We start from the raw sequence: 19,775 nt of genomic DNA on the forward strand, positions 1-19,775 counted from the left end.
TTTAGGTTTCTTGGGTGTCACATGGCAAACCCAAAGCTTTAGCTTGAGAAGAAAATGACACATCACAAATTTAAAAGAGCTTCAATCAGCCTAAAAATAGCTTGTTGCTCTAAAAATAGAACCCCCTCCTCAAAGCTAGAACATCTTACTGATCACTGATTCAAGAAAATAAAAATAAAAAAGTCTGTTTCTCTTCGACATGGTAGCCAAGCTGACAAAAAGTCAGAGGTCTGTTGAGCCAAGCATTCCTTTAATCTTATCTAGCAATGACTTCATGATTTTCTCCACAAATAAAATTAGATTCATTGGATAAAAATGATTCAAACCCATCATAATGTCCAGCCTTTTTAAATATCATTGATATTTTTTAGACCTGTTTTCTCAGAATGATCTTTCTGAGTTAACTTCAGGAATTACTAGCAGACCCATTCTTACAAGACTTCTCTAAGAAGTCCAACTGTTAGTTAATGCTTCCTCAAATGTGATCAGCTCATCTCTAATAATCAGTTACCTACCACAAATCTTTAAGGTAGCAATAATTAAACTATTACTTAAAAAGCTATCACCTGACCCAGCTACCTCAACTAATTATAGCCCAATGTCCAAGCTTTTTTTTTTTATCTTAAAAATACTTGAAACATTAGTTAAAGGATTTAACTGATCACCTGCAGAGAAATGGTTTATTTGAAGAGTTTCGGTCAGATTTCAGAATTCAGTACAGAGACAGCGTTACAGTTTACAAATGATCTTATGGCTCATCTCATTTGTGTATGGACAGCAAAGGAAGAATTTCATTGCACAGAGAAATGCTATTTCTTCTGTACACATGAGAATAAACTCTTTGAATCTTGAGTCTCTGCACTTGTCCTGCTAGATTTGCGTTTTTTATTGTTGACCACAATATTTTATTAGGAATTAAAGGGGCTGCACTGCAGTGGTTTGAATAATATCTGTCTAATAGACAGTAAATGTTGTTCATGTAAATGGGGAGTCCTCTTTACACACTTAATTATGAAATGATACCCAACCAGACCTGACTCGTCCGGCCACTACGGCGGCTCAGTGGTCCTTGTTGCTGTACTGCTCACATCAGTGTAGCCCCGGCTCTTTCTACTCATGTTCTCTTCGCCTTCGTCAATACTGATTCTACTGATAATAGATTCTACTGATTCTTTGCCTGTTTCTTTGTATATAGATTTCACTGTCCCTGTTTCTGCCCTGGATCCCTGAGAGTGAGTTTGGAAGTTCGAGTGTGTTTCTGGCAGTGTCTGACTGCAGCGGAGAGTGGTGTCCTCCTTCTCTCCATAGCACTTGGCGGTTGTTGTAAATAAGCCATGAAATTTCAATTCCAAACTCACAGAGTCCTGTGCTTGACTCTGTGAGTTTACTGTGACAATCTTAGAAATATGTTATCTAACCACATGCTTACTCTGGATGGCATTACCTTGGCCTCCAGTAATACTGTGAGCTGACTAAGACATATCCTTCAGTGTTCATATTAAACCAAATGTTTAAGGACTGCTTTCTTCGATTTGTGCAACATCTCTAAAATTAGAAACATCTATCTCAGAGTGACGCTGAAAAACTAGTTCATGCATTTTTTACTTGTAGGCTGGACTACTGTAATTTATTATTATCAGGAAGTCCTAAAACAGTCATTCTCAAACTGTGGTACACGTACCACTGCTGGAACGTCTCAAAGACTTTTTTAAGATCAAATGATTATTTAAAATGTTAAAAACATTCAAGATCACAAAAATTGAGTTTAAATAAAGTTTTGTCTTTTTTGAAAAAGGCATATTCCTTTTTAAATCAGCCAGTAGGCAAGCTTACTACGCCGGCCTAACAAGTAGCTAAAAGGGTTGACAAACTAAGTCGTCATGGCAAGTGGAGGAATGAAAAATAACGGTTCAAAAGCATTGCAATCCTGGCTCCAAACAGGAAGTATCAGAAGGAGAACTGTACAGAATAGCAGACAGCAGAAACTTTGGACTTTTGAATACAGCTGTGCAGGGAATACCCTGTACTTTCAGACAAGGCGATGTGCTTTCTCCTTCCATTTACGATCACGTATCTACACAAAATACAGAAGCAGATTGGATCTGAATCAAACCTGAGGTTGAAGCTGACCTCAAATGACCAAGACATCACAGAACTGTGTTTACAGAGCCATGCACATTCCTCTCATTAGGTATGTAGGCTAAGTTGCAAATAACCAATGAGTTGATACAGAGCAGTTAATAGCCTCACTGAGTGTTTCAGTGCAGTACATTTGTTATTCACTTGACGTGTTTTTCAGTCAAGTACAGTTATGGCTGTTTATGGCAGTTAAATATTTAGCATTCATATAGGAAATAAAATTATCTCGTGTAAACAGTATATGTTGTTAAATAGGCCTATATCTCACTCTTTTTCCCCCCCTCTCTATCTATTTTGTCTTTTCCACACACGTATTCACACTCCAATAAGCACATCGGAAGCAATTCAAGCTTCAGTATCTTGCCCAAGGATACTTTGGCATGCCAAATGGAGCAGCAGAGGATCAAACCACCAGCCTTCCGAATGGCAGATGATATGTGCTATTTCCTGATCCACAGTCATCCCATTAATTAAAAAACTTGATTTAATTGAACTGAAGCTTTCGGCAAGCTAATCTCAACAAGCTCATAACAGTTATATGATTTTAGAAGAGCAAACATAATGAAAAGAAGCAAAACGATAATATTTGGACACTAACAAAGTGTGTGTCTTTGTTTAATGTGATGACATTCAGTGTCTTATTTAGCCGCTTGTGAGCAAACCAAAACGTAATTCATGAATGGGGTGGCTATTTACTTACTTCAACATTTAGAACAATATAATGAAAATATTCAACATTGCCAAAGAGTCAATGTCACAGATATTTATCAGAAATGGTGTGTATCTGTGACATTAAATTTCTGAGAAGATGCTACTAATTACTAATTTTTTGCAGAGCTTCAAATTACATTGGGAATTTTTCACATGCAAAGTTTGATTTTTCTGCCTTCCTTGCCAGCTCTGTCCAGTGTTGCAGAGTGGAAAGCTGCTTTTGGAATGCTTCTAAAATGACACAGTTGGTGAAGTTTGAATCACTGTAGGCTGCCTGTCCAGGGTCTATCCTGACTCTTGCACTAGACAGCTGGGGTAGGACCCCAGCTTCCTGCAACCCTGAAATTAATAAGAGCAAGAAGATGATGGATGGATCATTGTCTTGAATGGGCACAATCTGCTCCATTGGCTGCATCAGAACCAGAGCTTGGTAAAGTTTGAGTTAACCAGAGACTCTATTCGAGCATCTAACAAAACCTCATGAAGAAAGCCCATCTATGCCAGGAGAACTGGAAATACAAGTTGCTAACTTATTTCAGGGTTTAAATATTACTTTCTCCTGTATTACAGAGTCTTAAGAGTCTTAAGAGTTTGTGCAAGTGTCTGTGAGAGTGTTTTTCTTTTTTTTTTACCAAGTTTAAAAGAATATTTCAGTGTCTCATCTTTACTGCACAAACTAAACAGGCAGATTTATTTCTCTGTGGCATCAGCTAAAAGGAATACAGGAATGTCTTTTTAAAGCAACTTACATTTTTTTTCCATACACAAATTATACAAACATAATCTTCAGCATGTTAAACAAATTAAATTACCCGAGGTAACAGAGGGGTTTTGTGCTTCAGTGGGACTTCTTTTGAGCTGCAGCACTGAGCGTGTTGGGTCTGCAGGAAATCTCTTAATAGCTTCATGTAATCCCCAATATTGTTTTCTACTCACATTAATAGATGGCCATGACTGAGCATGCTCAGTGTTCACGTAGGGAGGCAGATGGCATGAGAGCATGGTAGGGCCCTCAAGGGCTGAGAAAGAGGGATGGTGGGACTGTTTCCTTGGAGACTGGAAAGAGGAGTGAAGGGGCTGTTCCCTAGGTGACGATGAACCAGTCCCAACAGCACCAAGAGTATGAGGTGGGCTGGCAACGGGCGATGGATATGTACATACGTCCTGTAAATTTACATAGCACACAACCCCACACATCTTCAATATGACCTCTAACTCTAGATGAAAATCAGTAAACATCAGAATCATTATCATCACCTCTTCATCATCTGAAGACTGAGGTGGTGTTACCAGTGGCGTGGGTTCAGTTGGCTCATCAGTGTGACAGAAGTGGTGAACCTTCATGAGAAGAAAAGTAGGGTTAAGTAGATACTGTAGTTTGGCAGAATAGTAGTCATTTTTGATGTAACTATCATGTTACATCAAAAATGACTAAATGATTATCAGAGTGATTACTTTTCTCTGATAATCCACTAGCCAAAGGCAGCTTAGAAACGAATCCACTATTTACTAAGTTGAACAAACAACCAGTTCCTAGCACAACACAGACTCCATTAGCTAGCTGCTACATTGTGCATCAAGCCATTTGTCTGCATTACCAAGAATGTTAGTGCTAGCAAACACTAGCAATAGGTCAGCAAGTTTTATCTAGTGAAGCCAAATAGGAATATGGCCATCAGTGGAAGACTACTTTGAAGCCCACTACATCTAAAATATCAAGGGTAACCAAAAAGAGAAAATTTGACACTAAAATACCTCATCTTGATTTGTCTAACTCAGCATGCTCAAGCGTCATAAAATCTTCAAATAAACTATGGACTATGGACTGGTAATGGCCAGAGCACCCAGCACTCACTGCTAAAATGGGTTACAAACCGTTGTTTCATCATAACATCTGAAAAACAAGAACTAAGTGAATACAAGTTCTACTTCTCACCTCAGCAGCCACAGGAAAGTCCAGGTCGAGAACACAGTGACAAGGACTGCTGCTCAGGCTGTTGTCACCACACCTTTCTACGCCCCTTCCTCCTCCTCTCTCCACTCCAGCTCCATGAGCTGATGCTGGTCTGACCAAACCCACCAGTGAGGTACAGAGCTGACTTTTGGTTTGACCGTAAGCCTGCATGTCCCCATGGACGTGCCTGGGTTTGGGAAGCGTAGATACTGGGTCCCTTAACAGATGAACTGGGGGCTTTTGGTTGACTGATGTGTTAGATACCTTGGAAACAGGAGGCAAGGATCAGTACAAAATAAAATACATAAAAATATTTCACAAAGTAGTTGTCATTTTCATGTTCTACTAAAATGTGTAACCTAACCTCTGAGTAACTTCGGCGACCCTGGAACTTAGCTCGTAGGCGGCTGCTAGTCTGCTGATGGGAATAGGAGATGGACCCTTCAGTTGAGGACATAGGAGATGGGGGAGTGGGGAGGAGTCTGTCAGGGGAGAGTGAGGCACGCTGGGAAGAGGTTGGAGAGAGATGCTGAGGAGCTGTGCAAGAGCAAGAGAAAGATGAATGAAGAAAGGAAATAACAGACCTGAAAACAACTTCTGCTTAAATGTGTAAGAATTGCAAAGACTATCAAAATCAATCAAAATCAATAGCTAAATTAGTGACTATAGGGTTTGTCCCATAGATAGTTCACTTAAGTTTACTGTGGGTGCTGACATGTGTCCAACAAGTTACTGCATAGCTTCCAATCAAGTAGAATCCAAGTAGAAGTTGCAGTGGTCACGGTATGGTCATCTATACAGAAGGCTGATTATACCTCCTGCAGTCTGATGTAAACAGAGGATGTTTGAACTCTTTCATCATGATCCAACAACTCCACAGCTAACATGAGTTGCTATAAACTATCAGCTATTGACTAAGATGAAAGAAAGATGTTTATTACTGTTTCACAGTAACACTTGAGCCTCAGTACAAAAACTGTTCCAGTAAGTGGGTACAGTACATGCAATTAAAATGAAAAACTTTCAAGCTGGTAGAGACTTTTAGCATATCTACAGGACAAGTCTCTCTGACAAATATTCTACCACAAAATCCACAAATTAGTCACTCTTTCAGGTTGCTTACCAGGCTCCTGTGAGACATGCTGCAGAAGGTCACTCTGCTTTGCAGCCAGACAGCGAACATGACCCAGCTCCTCTGTGAGCTCCGTGTAAGCTAATGCCAGGTTAACCCTGGAGCACACACACACACAGACACACGCATAAGACAATGAACTATAGACTTCTATTTAAATATTCTTTGTAATTAGACTTACTGTTCATCGCCGGCTTTCTTTATCCATTCTACGTCACAGTGTTCACAGTGAGAAGACAGGTCCTGTGACTGACACAGACACACAAGGATCTGTGGTTAGAACTACCAATCACTGAAGGAAAACACGAGATGTGACTGAAAATGATAAATGTTTATAAATTAATATTATTATAAATTAATATTTGGGAGTATGTAAAATAAAGCTTAAAGTCTATGCATGGGATAAATGATTGAAAACCTTTCCTCAGTATCCTCGTATTATCGTATTCTAACAATTTCTGAAGATTTATTCATTTATTTTAATTTAAGGGTTTTTGGTTTTTTTTTACCACAATAACTCTGAAAGACTGCAGCAAGTGGCAGTCCAGGAGTGTAATTTGTTTGTTGAATTTGTTTTAAAATAACCTGACATATAATGGACAATAGTGCAGCTTATAAGCTTTAACGTTAAAGCGTGGCTGCATGGCAGCACCTTAGTCATGACTGCCTAAGTGTGCTTTGTTGACCCACAGCAGTTGTGAGATCACAATGTCCTGCAGTCCATCTGTACTTGATCATGGCCAGTTAAGCATTTAAAGCAATTGAGAGGTACCTGTCTTTGTGCTTCCCGCAGCTTTGCTACCTCGTGCTGCAGCCTCTGGACCTCAGCCCTCATTGCCTTCTCTCTCTGAAAAGCCCCCTCAGCCTGGTTCTGCGCACCCTCCAGCTCAGCCTCCAGCTGCTGCACCTTCAGGTCCAGAAGGGCATCCAGACTGCAGGAGCTCTGCAGTGTCGGCCCTGGACCATCTGGAAAAAAAAAACAAAAAAACAAAAATGAAAAAAAGAAATGACAGCTTCACATATATCTCCCTGCTCTGGATTTCGCAGTGTAACCCAGTTTGAGCAGCGTTAGCAAGGAAATGCTGTTTGGCAGGAAGCCACAGGGGGTGCTGGACGTCATTAAAGAAAGCTGGGAGCAAGGTCCAAGCTCAGGTAAGAATGAACTTCAATATGTTCTGGACCTAAAAGCAAAGCTATACACACTGGGGAGGTTATCATGGGAAAATTTGCTCTAGGCCGAGGAACATCAGCAGCACCTAAGATAATTTTTGCTGGGAGATAAATTGCTTGTATTGCTCCCTTCATCCAGCTCACCAAGTGGAGCTGGATGAAGTGTGTTGGTAACACATGACAAGTGTTACCAACACATTGACTATGAATTGGTGCTGTTGGAGCAGAGTGGAGCCACAGAGTTCCCATTGTTGTTTATTGTGTCTTATGTGTCATGTTTCTGCTCTGCCTGGTTAATGCTGTCATGCCTGTGTGGTGTCATGTTTTCCTGTTTATTTTGAAAGTCCAGTTTTCATGTCGTTGTGTTTTAGTTTACATTTCCTGTGCATCATTATGTTCATCCTAGTCAGCTGTTTCCTCATGTGTCTCCACTTCCCCTGATCACCTCATGTGTGTATTTAAGTCCTTTGTCTATTACTGTTCATTGTCAGGACGTCTGCCAATTTTCCTCATGTCATCTAGTCACAGTCATAGTTTTACCTTTTGTTATCATGGTCAGTCATAGGTTCAACATAATTTATCATAGTTATGCTTGGTGTTTCATAGTTTCATGTTTTCAGCCGAAATAAAGGCTCACCTTCAGTTTGCAAACCAGCTCCTTGCCTCCAGTGTCTGCTTTTGGGTCCGCTCCAACAAACACACCGGCGCACCCCGCCGTGACACTATGTCACCAAAACCAAAAAGGAGATGAAGCAGTACTTGGGGCTGGCTTGTTATTACTGCAGGCTCTTTTAAACTTTGCTTAGCTGACCAGCTTCTGACCTCACCCGAAAGTGTGTCCCAGAACTTTGTGGGTGGTCAACTCTGTTCGCTGTTACCTCCTGCTGTCCGGATCATTCCCTAGCAATTGTTCCATTGCAAGAAAGGATTCCTTTGATTTTCAAAGACATAATTCAACAAACTAGGAAAGGACCGAACAGGAATCCGAGCAGAGAGCAGAGTTAATTCCAAGAATGAAGGTTCAAGTTGGTCCTTAAATACCCTCACTTTATTGTAGCCCTATGATGAGCAGGTGTACCTAGACCACAGCAGAGACCAGCTCCGCCCCAAATGGAGGAGAAAAGGAAAACGTGTCTTCCAAGGTTGGAAAAAACAGGTCTCAAACTCCCCAAACATCCACACTATGACAGGCAGACCAAGGATGCTTGGCAGCACTACTAAGGTGTTTGACTAACGAATGGAAGAACAATCGTAATCATGAAGGATCCTCAAAACGGTCCAGTACCATCAAACCTGCTAATTGCCTGCATCTTCACAACATAGAAGCTCCACTAAGGCATAGCAACCAAGCTGAATAGGCACATGAGTAAACACATGAGCGCGGAGTGCATACTAGAGGGCCATCGCCCTCCGATAGTGGAGAAGACCAGACAGCATTGCTTGGATTGACTACAAGACAGACTATGACCCAATGCCACACACACACTGTACAAGGCTAATAGTGCTCTATAGCATTCATCAGGAATGCCCCGCCCTGCTGTTGGTACAGAAGAATAGCGGGAATAGAATATGTAAAGCAATGAATTTGTGAATGTGACAGATTTTAAATAAATGGAAATCCTGAACTATAACTATGACAGTTACAAACAGTATAGTTTTTACTTGCACTTTATGGATTAGGATATTTCTCCTACTGCTACCATAGACATTTATTTAAGCAGATGTGCCCCTGATATATAAAGAACCCACCTCTCGGTATGTCTAGACTGGCATGGAGTTGAGACTTATGTAAGTCTTTGCTGTGCAGCTCAGTGCTGAGTTTCTGCAGGGAACTATCTCTCTGCCTGAGAGCTGATTCGAGGATGCGGATCCTGTCCACGTGCTGCTCCACTAGAGTTGTCTGTCTCACACAAATGGAAACACAGCAAATTGCAACTGAAACCCAATCTGCTAGGAAATACCTCAGCACAAAATGTGTTTAACAGTACAAAACACATTATTATGTTTGTATGTATTTACCATTTTGTCTAGGTCTCTCTGGACATTGCTTTTCTCCAGGTGAATCTTCTCGTAAGCTTGGATGACTTCTTCCAGTCTCTCTTCTCTCTCTTTGCTCTTTTGGAGCTGAGAAAAATTATTTCTAACAATTTCAATTAATTCCAAATGAAATACAGTATACTACAGGTATCTAAATTTCAGAAAGATATGTTATGATATAATTTTACATTTTAAAAGGAGAAAGGTTTCTCCCATTATGAAGGCCTCCTAGTTACTGAGACATTTGCCATGGCTCAAATCTGTGTTATTGCTTTGCGGTTCCAAGAGGTAACCCCTAGGACTTTTTTTTAGCATTTTTTTTTTTCAGTCTGAGGATCTGAAGTATGTCAATGAGGTCATGATAGTTAATCAAATCTGAAAATGAGAGACTTCCTGAACAGTTAATGTAATATTTCTCTTAAACTCCTTGAATTAGAGCTTCACTGTGCAAGTACAGTGCTTGTGGTCCTGACTGCTGTGCAACATCATAACAGTCTGGTATATGTCTCATCACTGTTTTGCCTGATTCTCAGCTGTGTGTTCACTATTTGTCAGATTACAAAAAATCCAAACAAGGCTGACAGAGAAAAAACCTCAACATGATTCACATAAGAGACTTGACCAGACACATCTAACTGGTGTCATATAAAATGACTAAGACAACCCACTCATATAAGTTGAAGAGTACTGCATGTCATATTTTACCTCCTGAGTGAGGGAGTTGATCCTCTGTTGTAGGTTGGTGGTCTGTGACTGAATAGTGCTGGTATCTTTGATGATGGGCTCACAGGAACAACACAGTATTGTCTCCTCTCCAAACTCAGTAATCATAGGGAACTGGGGGACAGGGCACAAACAAAGCATTCCTAACACAGAAATGTTACTGTATGCTGTTTTGTGTATGGGGTCTAGGATGTGTGGATATGTGTGTGTGCCTGCTGCTCTCCACCTTGACTTCGTAGTGTTCGAGTTTCCTTTTAATGCTACTGTTCTCCCTTTCCAGACTGGCTAGTCGGAGCTTGATGTCATGGTAGGCAGCAGCCAGGGCCAATCCAGACGGCGGATACATGTCTTCTGGCAGACGACTGGGTGGCCAGCGGATGCCATGCGCAGCCACATCATCTCTGAGGCCCTCTCCTCCTCCCAGCAGCCCCAGCTCCCCTCTGCTGAACAGATCCATCATCAGTTAGCTACAAGGGAAAGAGACAAAATGGGGGAGAATTGTAGAAATTCTTCGCTCTGTTAAGTTACAATAAACTGATCCGTAAGGCCAGTAATGTTAGGTTAGCGCTGTTGACGTCCTGAGTTCAATTCCACCATCAGGCCAGGGGCTTTCTGTGTGGAGTTTGCATGTTGTCCCCATGCTTGCATGGGTTCTCTCCGGGTACTCTGGCTTCCTCCCACCGTACAAAGACATGCAGTTATTGGGGATAGGTTAATTGATTAATCTAGATTGCCCATAGGTGTGAGCGCTGTAACCAAAATAATTTCCCCTAGGGATCAATAAAGCATTCTGATTCTGATTACTGCAACAAACTGGAATGGGTGAACAGACAGAAAAACTAGTAGCCATGTGACCTCACCATGCTCCTCCACACCCATTTCACACAACAGGAGCACTAGCAGCAATAAATGTATAAAAGCCTACATCCTGACAGAAGTTAAAGCCAGTGTGTGTGCAGCCAGGAGTTTATATGTTTCAATGAGGTTGGAGAGTAGAAAAAGATCACTACCTGTAATTTGATACATAGAAGTGGGGCCTAAGACTAATTGATGGGAGCTAACCAAAAATACTGCTGAATGGTGATATATTATTCCATCGTGATCCATCATTATCATCAGTTTTGACATCCAAAACTTTGAGTTACAACATCCAACACTATTGTCAGAAATGCAGCCATGACGATGCCTTTTGGTACTCTCTGTACAGTCCATACCTGTTAACAAACAGATAATAAATATTTGAGTCAAAAGAAATTGAATTTGGATTCATCACTCCACCTGCTCCAAATAACGTCCAGTCCAGTTTGTGTGTAATTTTGGTTACTTATCCTTTTGTCCCTATTTCCCTTTATTAGGAATGGCTTCTTGAATGCCACCATTCCACTGAGACTATTTCTTCAGCAAGTAGTAGTAGATCAAGTGATCAGCCAGATCCATCTCTCATCTAGTGTGTCAGTGTCTCCGATTCTGTCTGTCTGTTCTATTATTTTTTATATGTAGATACAGTACTGTTTTGTCTCTTGTGGTGTGTGCCTTTTTATGCTTAACTGATTTATATATGACGGTGGCCGAACAGTTGCCTAACAAACAAGAGATTTTGTTATGGTTTGAAAGGTCTTCAAAAACCCCGGAGAGCAACTCCACCAGAACATCTCCTTGGAAGCAAAATGTAATGAGGGGTGGCTCCCCACTGTTTTCACAGTACTGTATATTTTATTGATTGATTGATTAACTGCAAATATCCATTCCAAATATCCTTAATGGTATACAGTTTGCATATGGATCTTTAACAGACCAACAACAGCTCAGGACAGTTTGTGGAACAGAAACAACATGTAATCTATTGCTTGTGATTCTGGATACTGTTCTAATGCATACTGATTCATATCGGTTTACTTGAAATTAATATTTTCAAATAAAAAAAGGAAAGAAAAAGGAATGGCTGGCAGCAGAGAGTCACTCAAACATGTGACCATGGTTAAAACCACACATTTTGTTCATGCTGAATGTAACAAAAAACATAATTCCAATGCACCCCCTACCACCCCACCCCTCACATCAAAGTCTCTGCCTCTCTCACACACATTCAGCCCACATACTGCCTGTGTTTGTCGTCGTTTTCCCCATTTTGGCTCTAAATTTTCAAATCAATTCACTTAGCTGTATTATTAAGGGATTTTTACAGAAGCACAATCAGCATCAGCCAAGGACAGACCAGAGCAAGCCCGTATGTATTCATCACATGGTTACCCCTTCACTAAAACACAAACACAGTGGAGTCTACATCCATGTTATCCACACACTGTTTCTACTAGGGCTGAACGATATATCGCATTTGCGATAATATCGCGACATGATCAAGTGCAATTTTCTAACCGCAAAGGCTGCGATTATACTCTGGACATGTCCAAATTCATGGGCTGCATCCTCCTGAGGCCGCATTTGTAGACCGATTACGTCACAGCGACGCGCCGAAGGCTGTCCAAATTACTACCATATCCCAGAATTCATAGCGCGGCCCAGCCAAACTCCAGTTTCCAGCAATGGCGGCCGCTACTAAGTTTTAAAATTACTCATACTAATCTTTCTGGGTCACAAAATAAACTTTTAACATATTTTCAGGCGAGAAAGTAGTTGTGTAAACATCAAATATCTGCTCGGTTTATCAAGATATCCCATATTTGCAAAAGTGCTTCGACGTTTTCAGAGGCGTCTGCTACCCACCAGCTCGACAGCTAGCCGGGAGCTCGAGGGTTACTGATGCGGCCGAGAACGGCACAACTCCCGGCACATCATTTTCAGATCACCGCGGAGTTTCGCTGCTCGGGTTAAACGTAATATATAAGTCACTTAGACGACCTAAAAATGTTATTGTTGGGCTTTTTTCAGTGTTTTGTTTGTTCGTGAGTAAATCGGTTTGGCTGAGATTAAAGTTATTAGATTAGATAAAATAAAACTTTATTAATCCCCCGGGTGGGTTCCTCCTTGGTTTTCACACAGCTGACTAAACGTCAAACAGAAAACTTATTAAACAGAAGTATGAGACAGTCGAGAATTTACACCAGTGTCTGGTTATATTTTAGATAGCAAGAAGCAGACGGCCGAGTTTATTAAACTCCACCGAGACAGCGGTGACGCTAATCAGAAGGCTAGACCGTCCAATTTCACGCCTTTAAATTTTAAAGGCGTGTTTGTGTGTGTGTTTATACAATTGCTATTATGTTTGCACTTTATGTGTAATGTTACTGACTGCAGAGATCAGTAAGATGTGTGTATTTTTTATTTATTAGTTTTATTTATTTAATATTATTTTTTAATTGAATGACTGTCTAGTAGTTCACAGATGTCGAAAAACTGAGTGTGGTAAAGCCACTGATTTTTTTATGTATATTTCTGCAATCTGCACATTGCACTGACTTTCATTTTAATGTTTACACCAGGGTTCCTTGTCAGCACTTTATGCTCAGATGTTTGTAAGCTAAAAATAAACTATTGTGTATGTTCAAATATACTGTTGTGATTGAAGAGGTTAAATAAAAATGTCAGTCATCAATTCATGCATCACCTCATGTCATCATAACAGAGGTCTGTCTTCCAGGAAAGAACAGTTTAAAATTAATGTAATATAGTATTGGCCATACTATATGATGTATTGCTTGTCTTTGTTTAATAATACAGAAGACAAAGACCTTAAAAAATAATCGCATATCGCATCGCAATCGCAATATTGGGGCAAAAAATCGCAATTAGATTATTTTCCATAATCGTTCAGCCCTAGTTTCTACTCTATACTTGAGTTGCTCTTTGCTGATGACACAGGCTTAACATCCCACAAGGAAGACACTTGAAACAGCTTGTTACTTGTCTCTTCTATGCTTACAAGGAATTCAGGCTTGCTGTAAGTTTAAAGAAGATGCAAGTCATGGCACGGGGTAAAGATCACCCCCCAAAACATCGCTATAGATGGGTACAACCTACAATCATTCTTTATAGCAGTGAAGCCTCGACCAACTACATGAGGCATGAGAGAAAACTTCCACCTGAGGTGCCTGCAGTGCATTCTGTGGATTCAAAGACTAAACAAAGTGCCCAATTCAAAGGTCCTGAAATCCACAAACATGGACAGCATGTTTGCCCTTCTTTGTGAGTGGCACCTTCATTGTCTTGGCCACATCAGTCAAATGGAACTTGGCTGCATCCTTGAAGGACCTGGCGAGTTGATGAAGGGCTTGCGACCAAGCAAGACCAAGCACCCACGGCTGCACTTTAAAGATGTCTGTAAAAAAGACATGAAACTGTGCAGCATAAATACCATGGCATGGAAACCCGGCACACTTGATCGCTCAGTCTGGCGCCTCACTGTCAGGAGGGGAGTGGAAAAGGCAGAGGAAAACAGGGCTGCACACATCTCTGAAAAGAGAGCCAGAAGGGAGGCAGACAAACACCAGCCTCATCAGACGTCTCCTTGTGTCTGCGACGCATGCGATTGAGACTGCCACTCATGGACAGGACTTCTCAGTCATGCACACTGATGCTGGCATACCTGAAAGAACACCTGTCTGAATGTTACAACATCACTTCTTGACACGGAAGGATGCCGCCGCAAAAACTCTTCTGATTATTTATTGGAGTTTATATGATATGTGGAGGCGCGTGGTCTGCGGTGCCGCTGCATGGACCACAGATGCACCTGAGTGACATCTGCAATCACGCCTCACCAGGTTTAAAGTGTGAACTAGGTTTAAAGGTTCTGTTACAGACACCTTTAATTCTACTACATGAAGTTAATGCTAAAATTACTTCTGAAGTATGATTAAATATAAAAATCTATGGGGTTCTTTGAATAAAAATACAAAGATTATTGTTACTCTTGCCCCAAATAAGTAGAAAATACAAAGAAAAGAAATGTCACGTTTTTTGGTTTTTTTCTTGGTCTGGCTTCAGTGGGATTTATCTCCTCTATTGGCCAACTTATTATTCCAGCTGGGTATCTGATGACTAGTGGGGCATATGTATTGAAGGTGAGTTAATGTCTTACTTGAAGTAGTATACAGCTTGATGTTATTCATGTACACAAGGTATCTGATGGTCATTCTAGTCCTGAATGTATATTCCAGTCTCTTCCACTCTTCGTGATGAGCTGGCTTAGGGGGTTGAGGCCTATGCGGAATAGCTGCAGGGACCTTGGTATATTCTGCACTTGAAGGTAGATAGTGCCTTGGAGTTGGCCTTCAGTGTTGTCTTCCACATTCAACACTGAGTTCCTGATGAATGTTATAAGTGCATTATTAACCTTGTATAGTGCTAAGGACTCCAGTATCCATGTGCTGTGCATTGAGTCACAGAGTGCCTTGTAGCCAATACAGACAATGCTCGGGTCTGTCTGGTCAACTGTTCTGTGAACCAATAGCTGGGGCTTTACGCCCTGTTGTTGTTGTTTTTTGTTTTTTTTGCAATATGTCTCTGAAGTGTGCTCATATCTCACTCATGTGCTTATTCAACTTGGTTGCTATGATATCTGAGAGGAGCTTCCATGTTGTGGAGAGGCAGATAATTGGCCAATAGCTTGATGTTGTTTTACCCCTTTGATAGCTATTGTTCTGCCCTGTGTTGGACAGTATGAATGAGTAGATACTGTTAGCAGACATTTTATTTGTACTGCAATCCATAGATTGCTATTAGCTTCTTCATTCAGTAGTTGTGGGACAATGTCTGGTCCTGGTGCTCCCCAACTCTTCATGCTGTTGTTGGATACCTTCCTTTGTGAGGTTGCTTTTTTCCTACTCTTAGGCCCACCAGCCACTTGGCATTGGTGTAGTGGGACACCTTTTTCTCTCAGATGTTCTTCTAATATTGCTTATTTTCATTTCTGGGTAGGTCTGCCCTTGAAGCTGACAATACACCATGGATGGATCTTTGGAGACCAGGCCATTTATTCTTTTGGCCTCTGCTTCTCTGGTATATCTCTTGAGCTAAGTGACCAGAGCTGTGAGTCTCTGTGTGGCATATTCCAGACCCTCTGTTATGGAAACCCTGTTGTACCTCTTTATCATTAGTTAACTAACATCCTTACTGATTTTGGCTTCCATTCTTCTTTTTCTTTGTATCTGTGGAGTTTCATCTTATACCGAAGTGCTTCTAGGATTAATGTGGCAGTGATGTAACTGAGTTAAATGGTTTTAGTAACACTGTTAGTAAGAATCTGGTTAGATACCATATTTCTATGATTTTCAGGGCCAAGTACAATAACCTCAGTTTTATCTAAATTAAGAAGCAGAAAGTTAGCGGCCATACAGGTCTTTATGTCTTTAACTAATTGCAGTTTAACTAATTGGTGTTTGTTATCTGTCTTCATAGATAGATAGAGCTGGGTGTCATCAGCATAGCAGTGAAAATGTATGCTATGTCTTCTAATGATACTGCCTAGGGGAAGCATGTATAATGTAAACAGAATTGGTCCTAGCACTGAACCCTGTGGAACTCCATAGTTGACCTCAGTGTGTGAAGAGGACTCTCCATTTACATGCACAAATTGGATTCTATTAGATAGATATGATACAAACCACTGCAGCGCAGTACCTGTAATACCTACAGCATGCTCTAATCGCTCTAATAGGATATTATGGTCAACAGTATCGAACGCTGCACTGAGGTCTAGCAGTAAGGGCACAGAGATGAGTCTACTGTCAGAGGCCATAAGAAGATCATTTGTAACCTTCACTAAAGCTGTTTCTGTGCTGTGATGAGCTCTGAAACTTGACTGAAACTTCAAATAAGCCATTCCTCTGCAGATTATCTGTTAGCTGTTTGACATCTACTCTTTCAAGGATTTTTGATATGAAAGGAAGGTTGGAGATTGGCCTATAATTAGCTAAGACAGCTGGGGCTAGAGATGGCTTTTTGAGTAAAGGTTTAACTACAGCCAGCTTGAAGTCCTGTGGTACATAGCCGATTATTAGAGATTGTCATGGTCCTGGGTCGGTGACCCAGCGTTTTGTGTTTCCTTTTGGTTTCATCTTGTGTTTTGTGTTAATTCTAATTTTGTATTAGTTCTCAGGGTTTGGTGCTTCCGTGTTTTATCAGCCCTACCTGTGTCTGTCCTCTGTGCTCTGTTCGTATCCCCGAATTTGTGTTGTAAAACAGTCTGTGTGTTTCCTGTTTTACTTTGTAGGTCTGTGTCTCGTCTTGTGAATTAGGTTCGGCTGTGCTCCCCTCCTGTGTGTCATTCCCTCATTACCTTGTGTGTATTTATAGTGTGTGTCTGCTCCTACACCTGCTGATTTTGTCTCATGTGTGCCAGAGGCCCCCATGCCTGCTGGTTTTGCCTCATGTGTGCCAGAAGCCCACGTGCCTGCTGGTTCTGTGACTGTTTTCGCTGGGGGGTCCGAGGAGCCCGTCCAGCCATAACCATCATTGGCAGCTTCTGCTGGAGGGTCCGAGAAACTGCTCCAGCATCCTGCTTTTGCTGGGAGGTCCGAGGAGTTGCTTCAGCTTGCTGCTTGCTGCTTCCAAGAAGCCCGTCCGGCCATCACCGCCGTCTATCGCGCCGTCGTCTGCAGCGCCACCGCCTGCGGCTTCCATGCCATCGCCTGCAGCGCTGCCACCTACAACATCCACGCTGTCATCTGCAGCATCAGCATCATCCTCGTCTGCAGCATTGACATCATCCTCACCTGCAGCTTAAGCCTCACCTGCAGCTTCAGCATCAGCTTCAGCTTCGCAGCATCCTCATCCACGCCTGCAGCGTCAAGCATCCTCATCCATGCCTGGTCCAGCCCCAGCATCAGCCTCGCATGGTCCAGCTTCAGCTTCGGCCTCCTGAACTGTTAACGCGCTGCCACTGCCTTCTGCGTGGTCGGCCTTGACTTGTCCAGCGCCGACGGCGAAGCTTGTCCAGGGGTTGGCCACATGGCAAGCGATGGTGCAGGTTCCACAATAGAAGCTCCTGAAAGCTGAAGGCTCTGCCTACCATTATACTTTTAAAGAACCACAAGTCACCACTATTAGGGTGAGATGGGACTAGGAGGTCTTTACAATAAGATGGAGCCTGATTATTGAAGTGTGTCAGGAGAAGCATTTTAAATGTATCTGTGAAGGTTCTCAGTCATCCAGGTCATCGTAGTCTAAGGAGCTTGGAAATAAAAGAGTCTGGACTTCTTTAAGTTTTCTTGAAGACGTTTCACCTCTCATCCAAGAAGCTTCTTCAGTTCTAGGTGCAATTGGTTGAGAGTCCCAGATTTTAAGCCCTATGGGAGTGTCCGCAAGAGGGTCATGGACCCTGTATCGATCCTCTACCTAATCACACGAGCCAAGGTGTGAAAACGGTGTGGGACACAATCAGCCAAGGTTTCAGGTGAACCCATAGTGAAACCTAGCCCCACCCTATCATGTGATTTATATTATTTATTGAGGTCAAATGGCCCAGGATGTGAGTGCTATATGTTAAGGTGTCTGGGAAGGGATCTCAAAAGCTGGATTATAGACATCAGACTGTTGGTGTCGTAGCCACCTCCTCTTTCACTCCTCTTTCAAGCCATCTGTTTTCTCTATCCAAAATTTTAACATTGGCATCCTTGAAAGAGAGACCTTTAGACTCAGTTGTACATCTGCATCTGAAGGATAAATGATCTCTTTTTTAAAATCCAGATAACCCAGGGGGGAAAGCTGTTTGTGAGTCTGGAGGTGTGAGAACCTTATAAACCTAAGATACCGTCTGGAGGGCAACGGGTCAAACAGGTGGCAGGCAAGATGCAAGAGGCCACCTGTGATGGCCCTTGTTTTCCTGAGACAGGAGCAATTGACGGCCTCCAGGGTGGCGGAGGACAGCTAAAATAAATAAAATAAATAAAAAATAAAGATTTTTTTCAGCAGTGTTACCCTATGTGCATGCTTCCTGTTCTCATCTGTGGGCCAGACACCCAGGCAATAGGAAACCATGCTCTCCAATGAGGTGCGGTAGACAGTCAACAGCAGCTTCTGGTCCAGGTTGTTCTTCCTGTGTTTACAATAAAACTTGTAAAAACCTTAACACTGCTCTGTATTGTGTCTGTGCTTGAATCCACTCATAAGTACTGGCCTTCAGGTGCCTTCACACCGCCGACTCCATACAATGACTAACATAATTTGCGGCTATGCAGCAGAAAGATTCAGTGTTGTCAAGAAAGTAGATACCAAGCCCACTTACACAAGAACCACTTACACCAGAGCCATCAAGATCCAGCTGAGGCAAGAGCTCCATACCTTCAAAAAACATATAAGGTGTAGTGAGAAGAAAGAAGAAACAAGCTGACCTTCAAGACATCCTAAGGAGGTAGAAGGTTGGGGACCCTTCGGAGAGCAGAGTAGCAAGGATCTTCATGTTGACCGTCACTTCTAGGACAGAAACATCAGATTGTCATTGGCAGGAAAAAGGGATTATAACCAGATGTACCATCTTAGTCATCCGATAAGAGCATTTATGGATGACCTGACTGTTACAACAACATCAGTTCCAGGAGTTAACTGATGTTGTTGTAATATCCAGGAGGTAAGGACATCTTGCAAGGCCTTGAGAAACTTCACCTTTACCTGGGCAAGGATGAGCACTAAGCCCACCAAATCAAACTCTATGGTGCTAAAAAGGGGGAAAGTGGCTGACAAATTCCATCTTTCTTAGATAGGATTGGCATCCCCTCCATATCAGGGCAGCTAGTGAAAAGTTTTAAAAGTTGTATCACTGAACAGGCAGAGAGAGCTGTGGAGGTGGCCAAGTCATTCTTCAGGCAGAAGGATTTGGTGGATACACTGGCATCCAGGAGAGCTTGCTTGTTTCCCCCCCCCCCCCCCCCCCCCCCCCCAAAAGCCTCACATGGACAAGGCTAGAGAAAATGAGAGAGACCACATAATCCAAGAAGAGGACTGAGCAGATGT

At 42.0% G+C, this 19,775-nt stretch overlaps 1 protein-coding gene across 3 annotated transcripts in view; it reads right to left on the bottom strand.

The window, feature by feature from the left end:
* The window catches only part of LOC147331958 (TANK-binding kinase 1-binding protein 1-like), a 32,892-nt gene that overhangs the window by 4,520 nt on the left and 8,597 nt on the right, over positions 1-19,775 (bottom strand). The window contains exons 2-12 of one of the 3 annotated variants that reach the window (XM_086288307.1): positions 10,093-10,333; positions 9,849-9,980; positions 9,126-9,230; positions 8,856-9,006; positions 6,709-6,902; positions 6,118-6,185; positions 5,928-6,034; positions 5,169-5,341; positions 4,787-5,068; positions 4,108-4,188; positions 3,787-4,014 (exon numbers count right to left, since the gene is read on the bottom strand). In XM_086288307.1, the coding sequence (XP_086144433.1) occupies positions 3,787-4,014; positions 4,108-4,188; positions 4,787-5,068; positions 5,169-5,341; positions 5,928-6,034; positions 6,118-6,185; positions 6,709-6,902; positions 8,856-9,006; positions 9,126-9,230; positions 9,849-9,980; positions 10,093-10,326 (1,755 nt within the window). In that variant the 5' untranslated portion in view covers positions 10,327-10,333. Of the gene's footprint in view, positions 1-2,173; positions 4,189-4,786; positions 5,069-5,168; positions 5,342-5,927; positions 6,035-6,117; positions 6,186-6,708; positions 6,903-8,855; positions 9,007-9,125; positions 9,231-9,848; positions 9,981-10,092; positions 10,334-19,775 lie in introns of those variants that run through there. The other 2 variants (XM_086288308.1, XM_086288306.1) reach the window with 2 other exon arrangements.

The sequence above is a fragment of the Aulonocara sp. 'chitande type north' Nkhata Bay genome, linkage group LG4 (genome assembly GCF_057382095.1).
Source record: "Aulonocara sp. 'chitande type north' Nkhata Bay isolate Kocher_YH1m ecotype deep benthic linkage group LG4, A_spYH_male_GT1.1, whole genome shotgun sequence".
Lineage (NCBI taxonomy): Eukaryota > Metazoa > Chordata > Actinopteri > Cichliformes > Cichlidae > Aulonocara > Aulonocara sp. 'chitande type north' Nkhata Bay.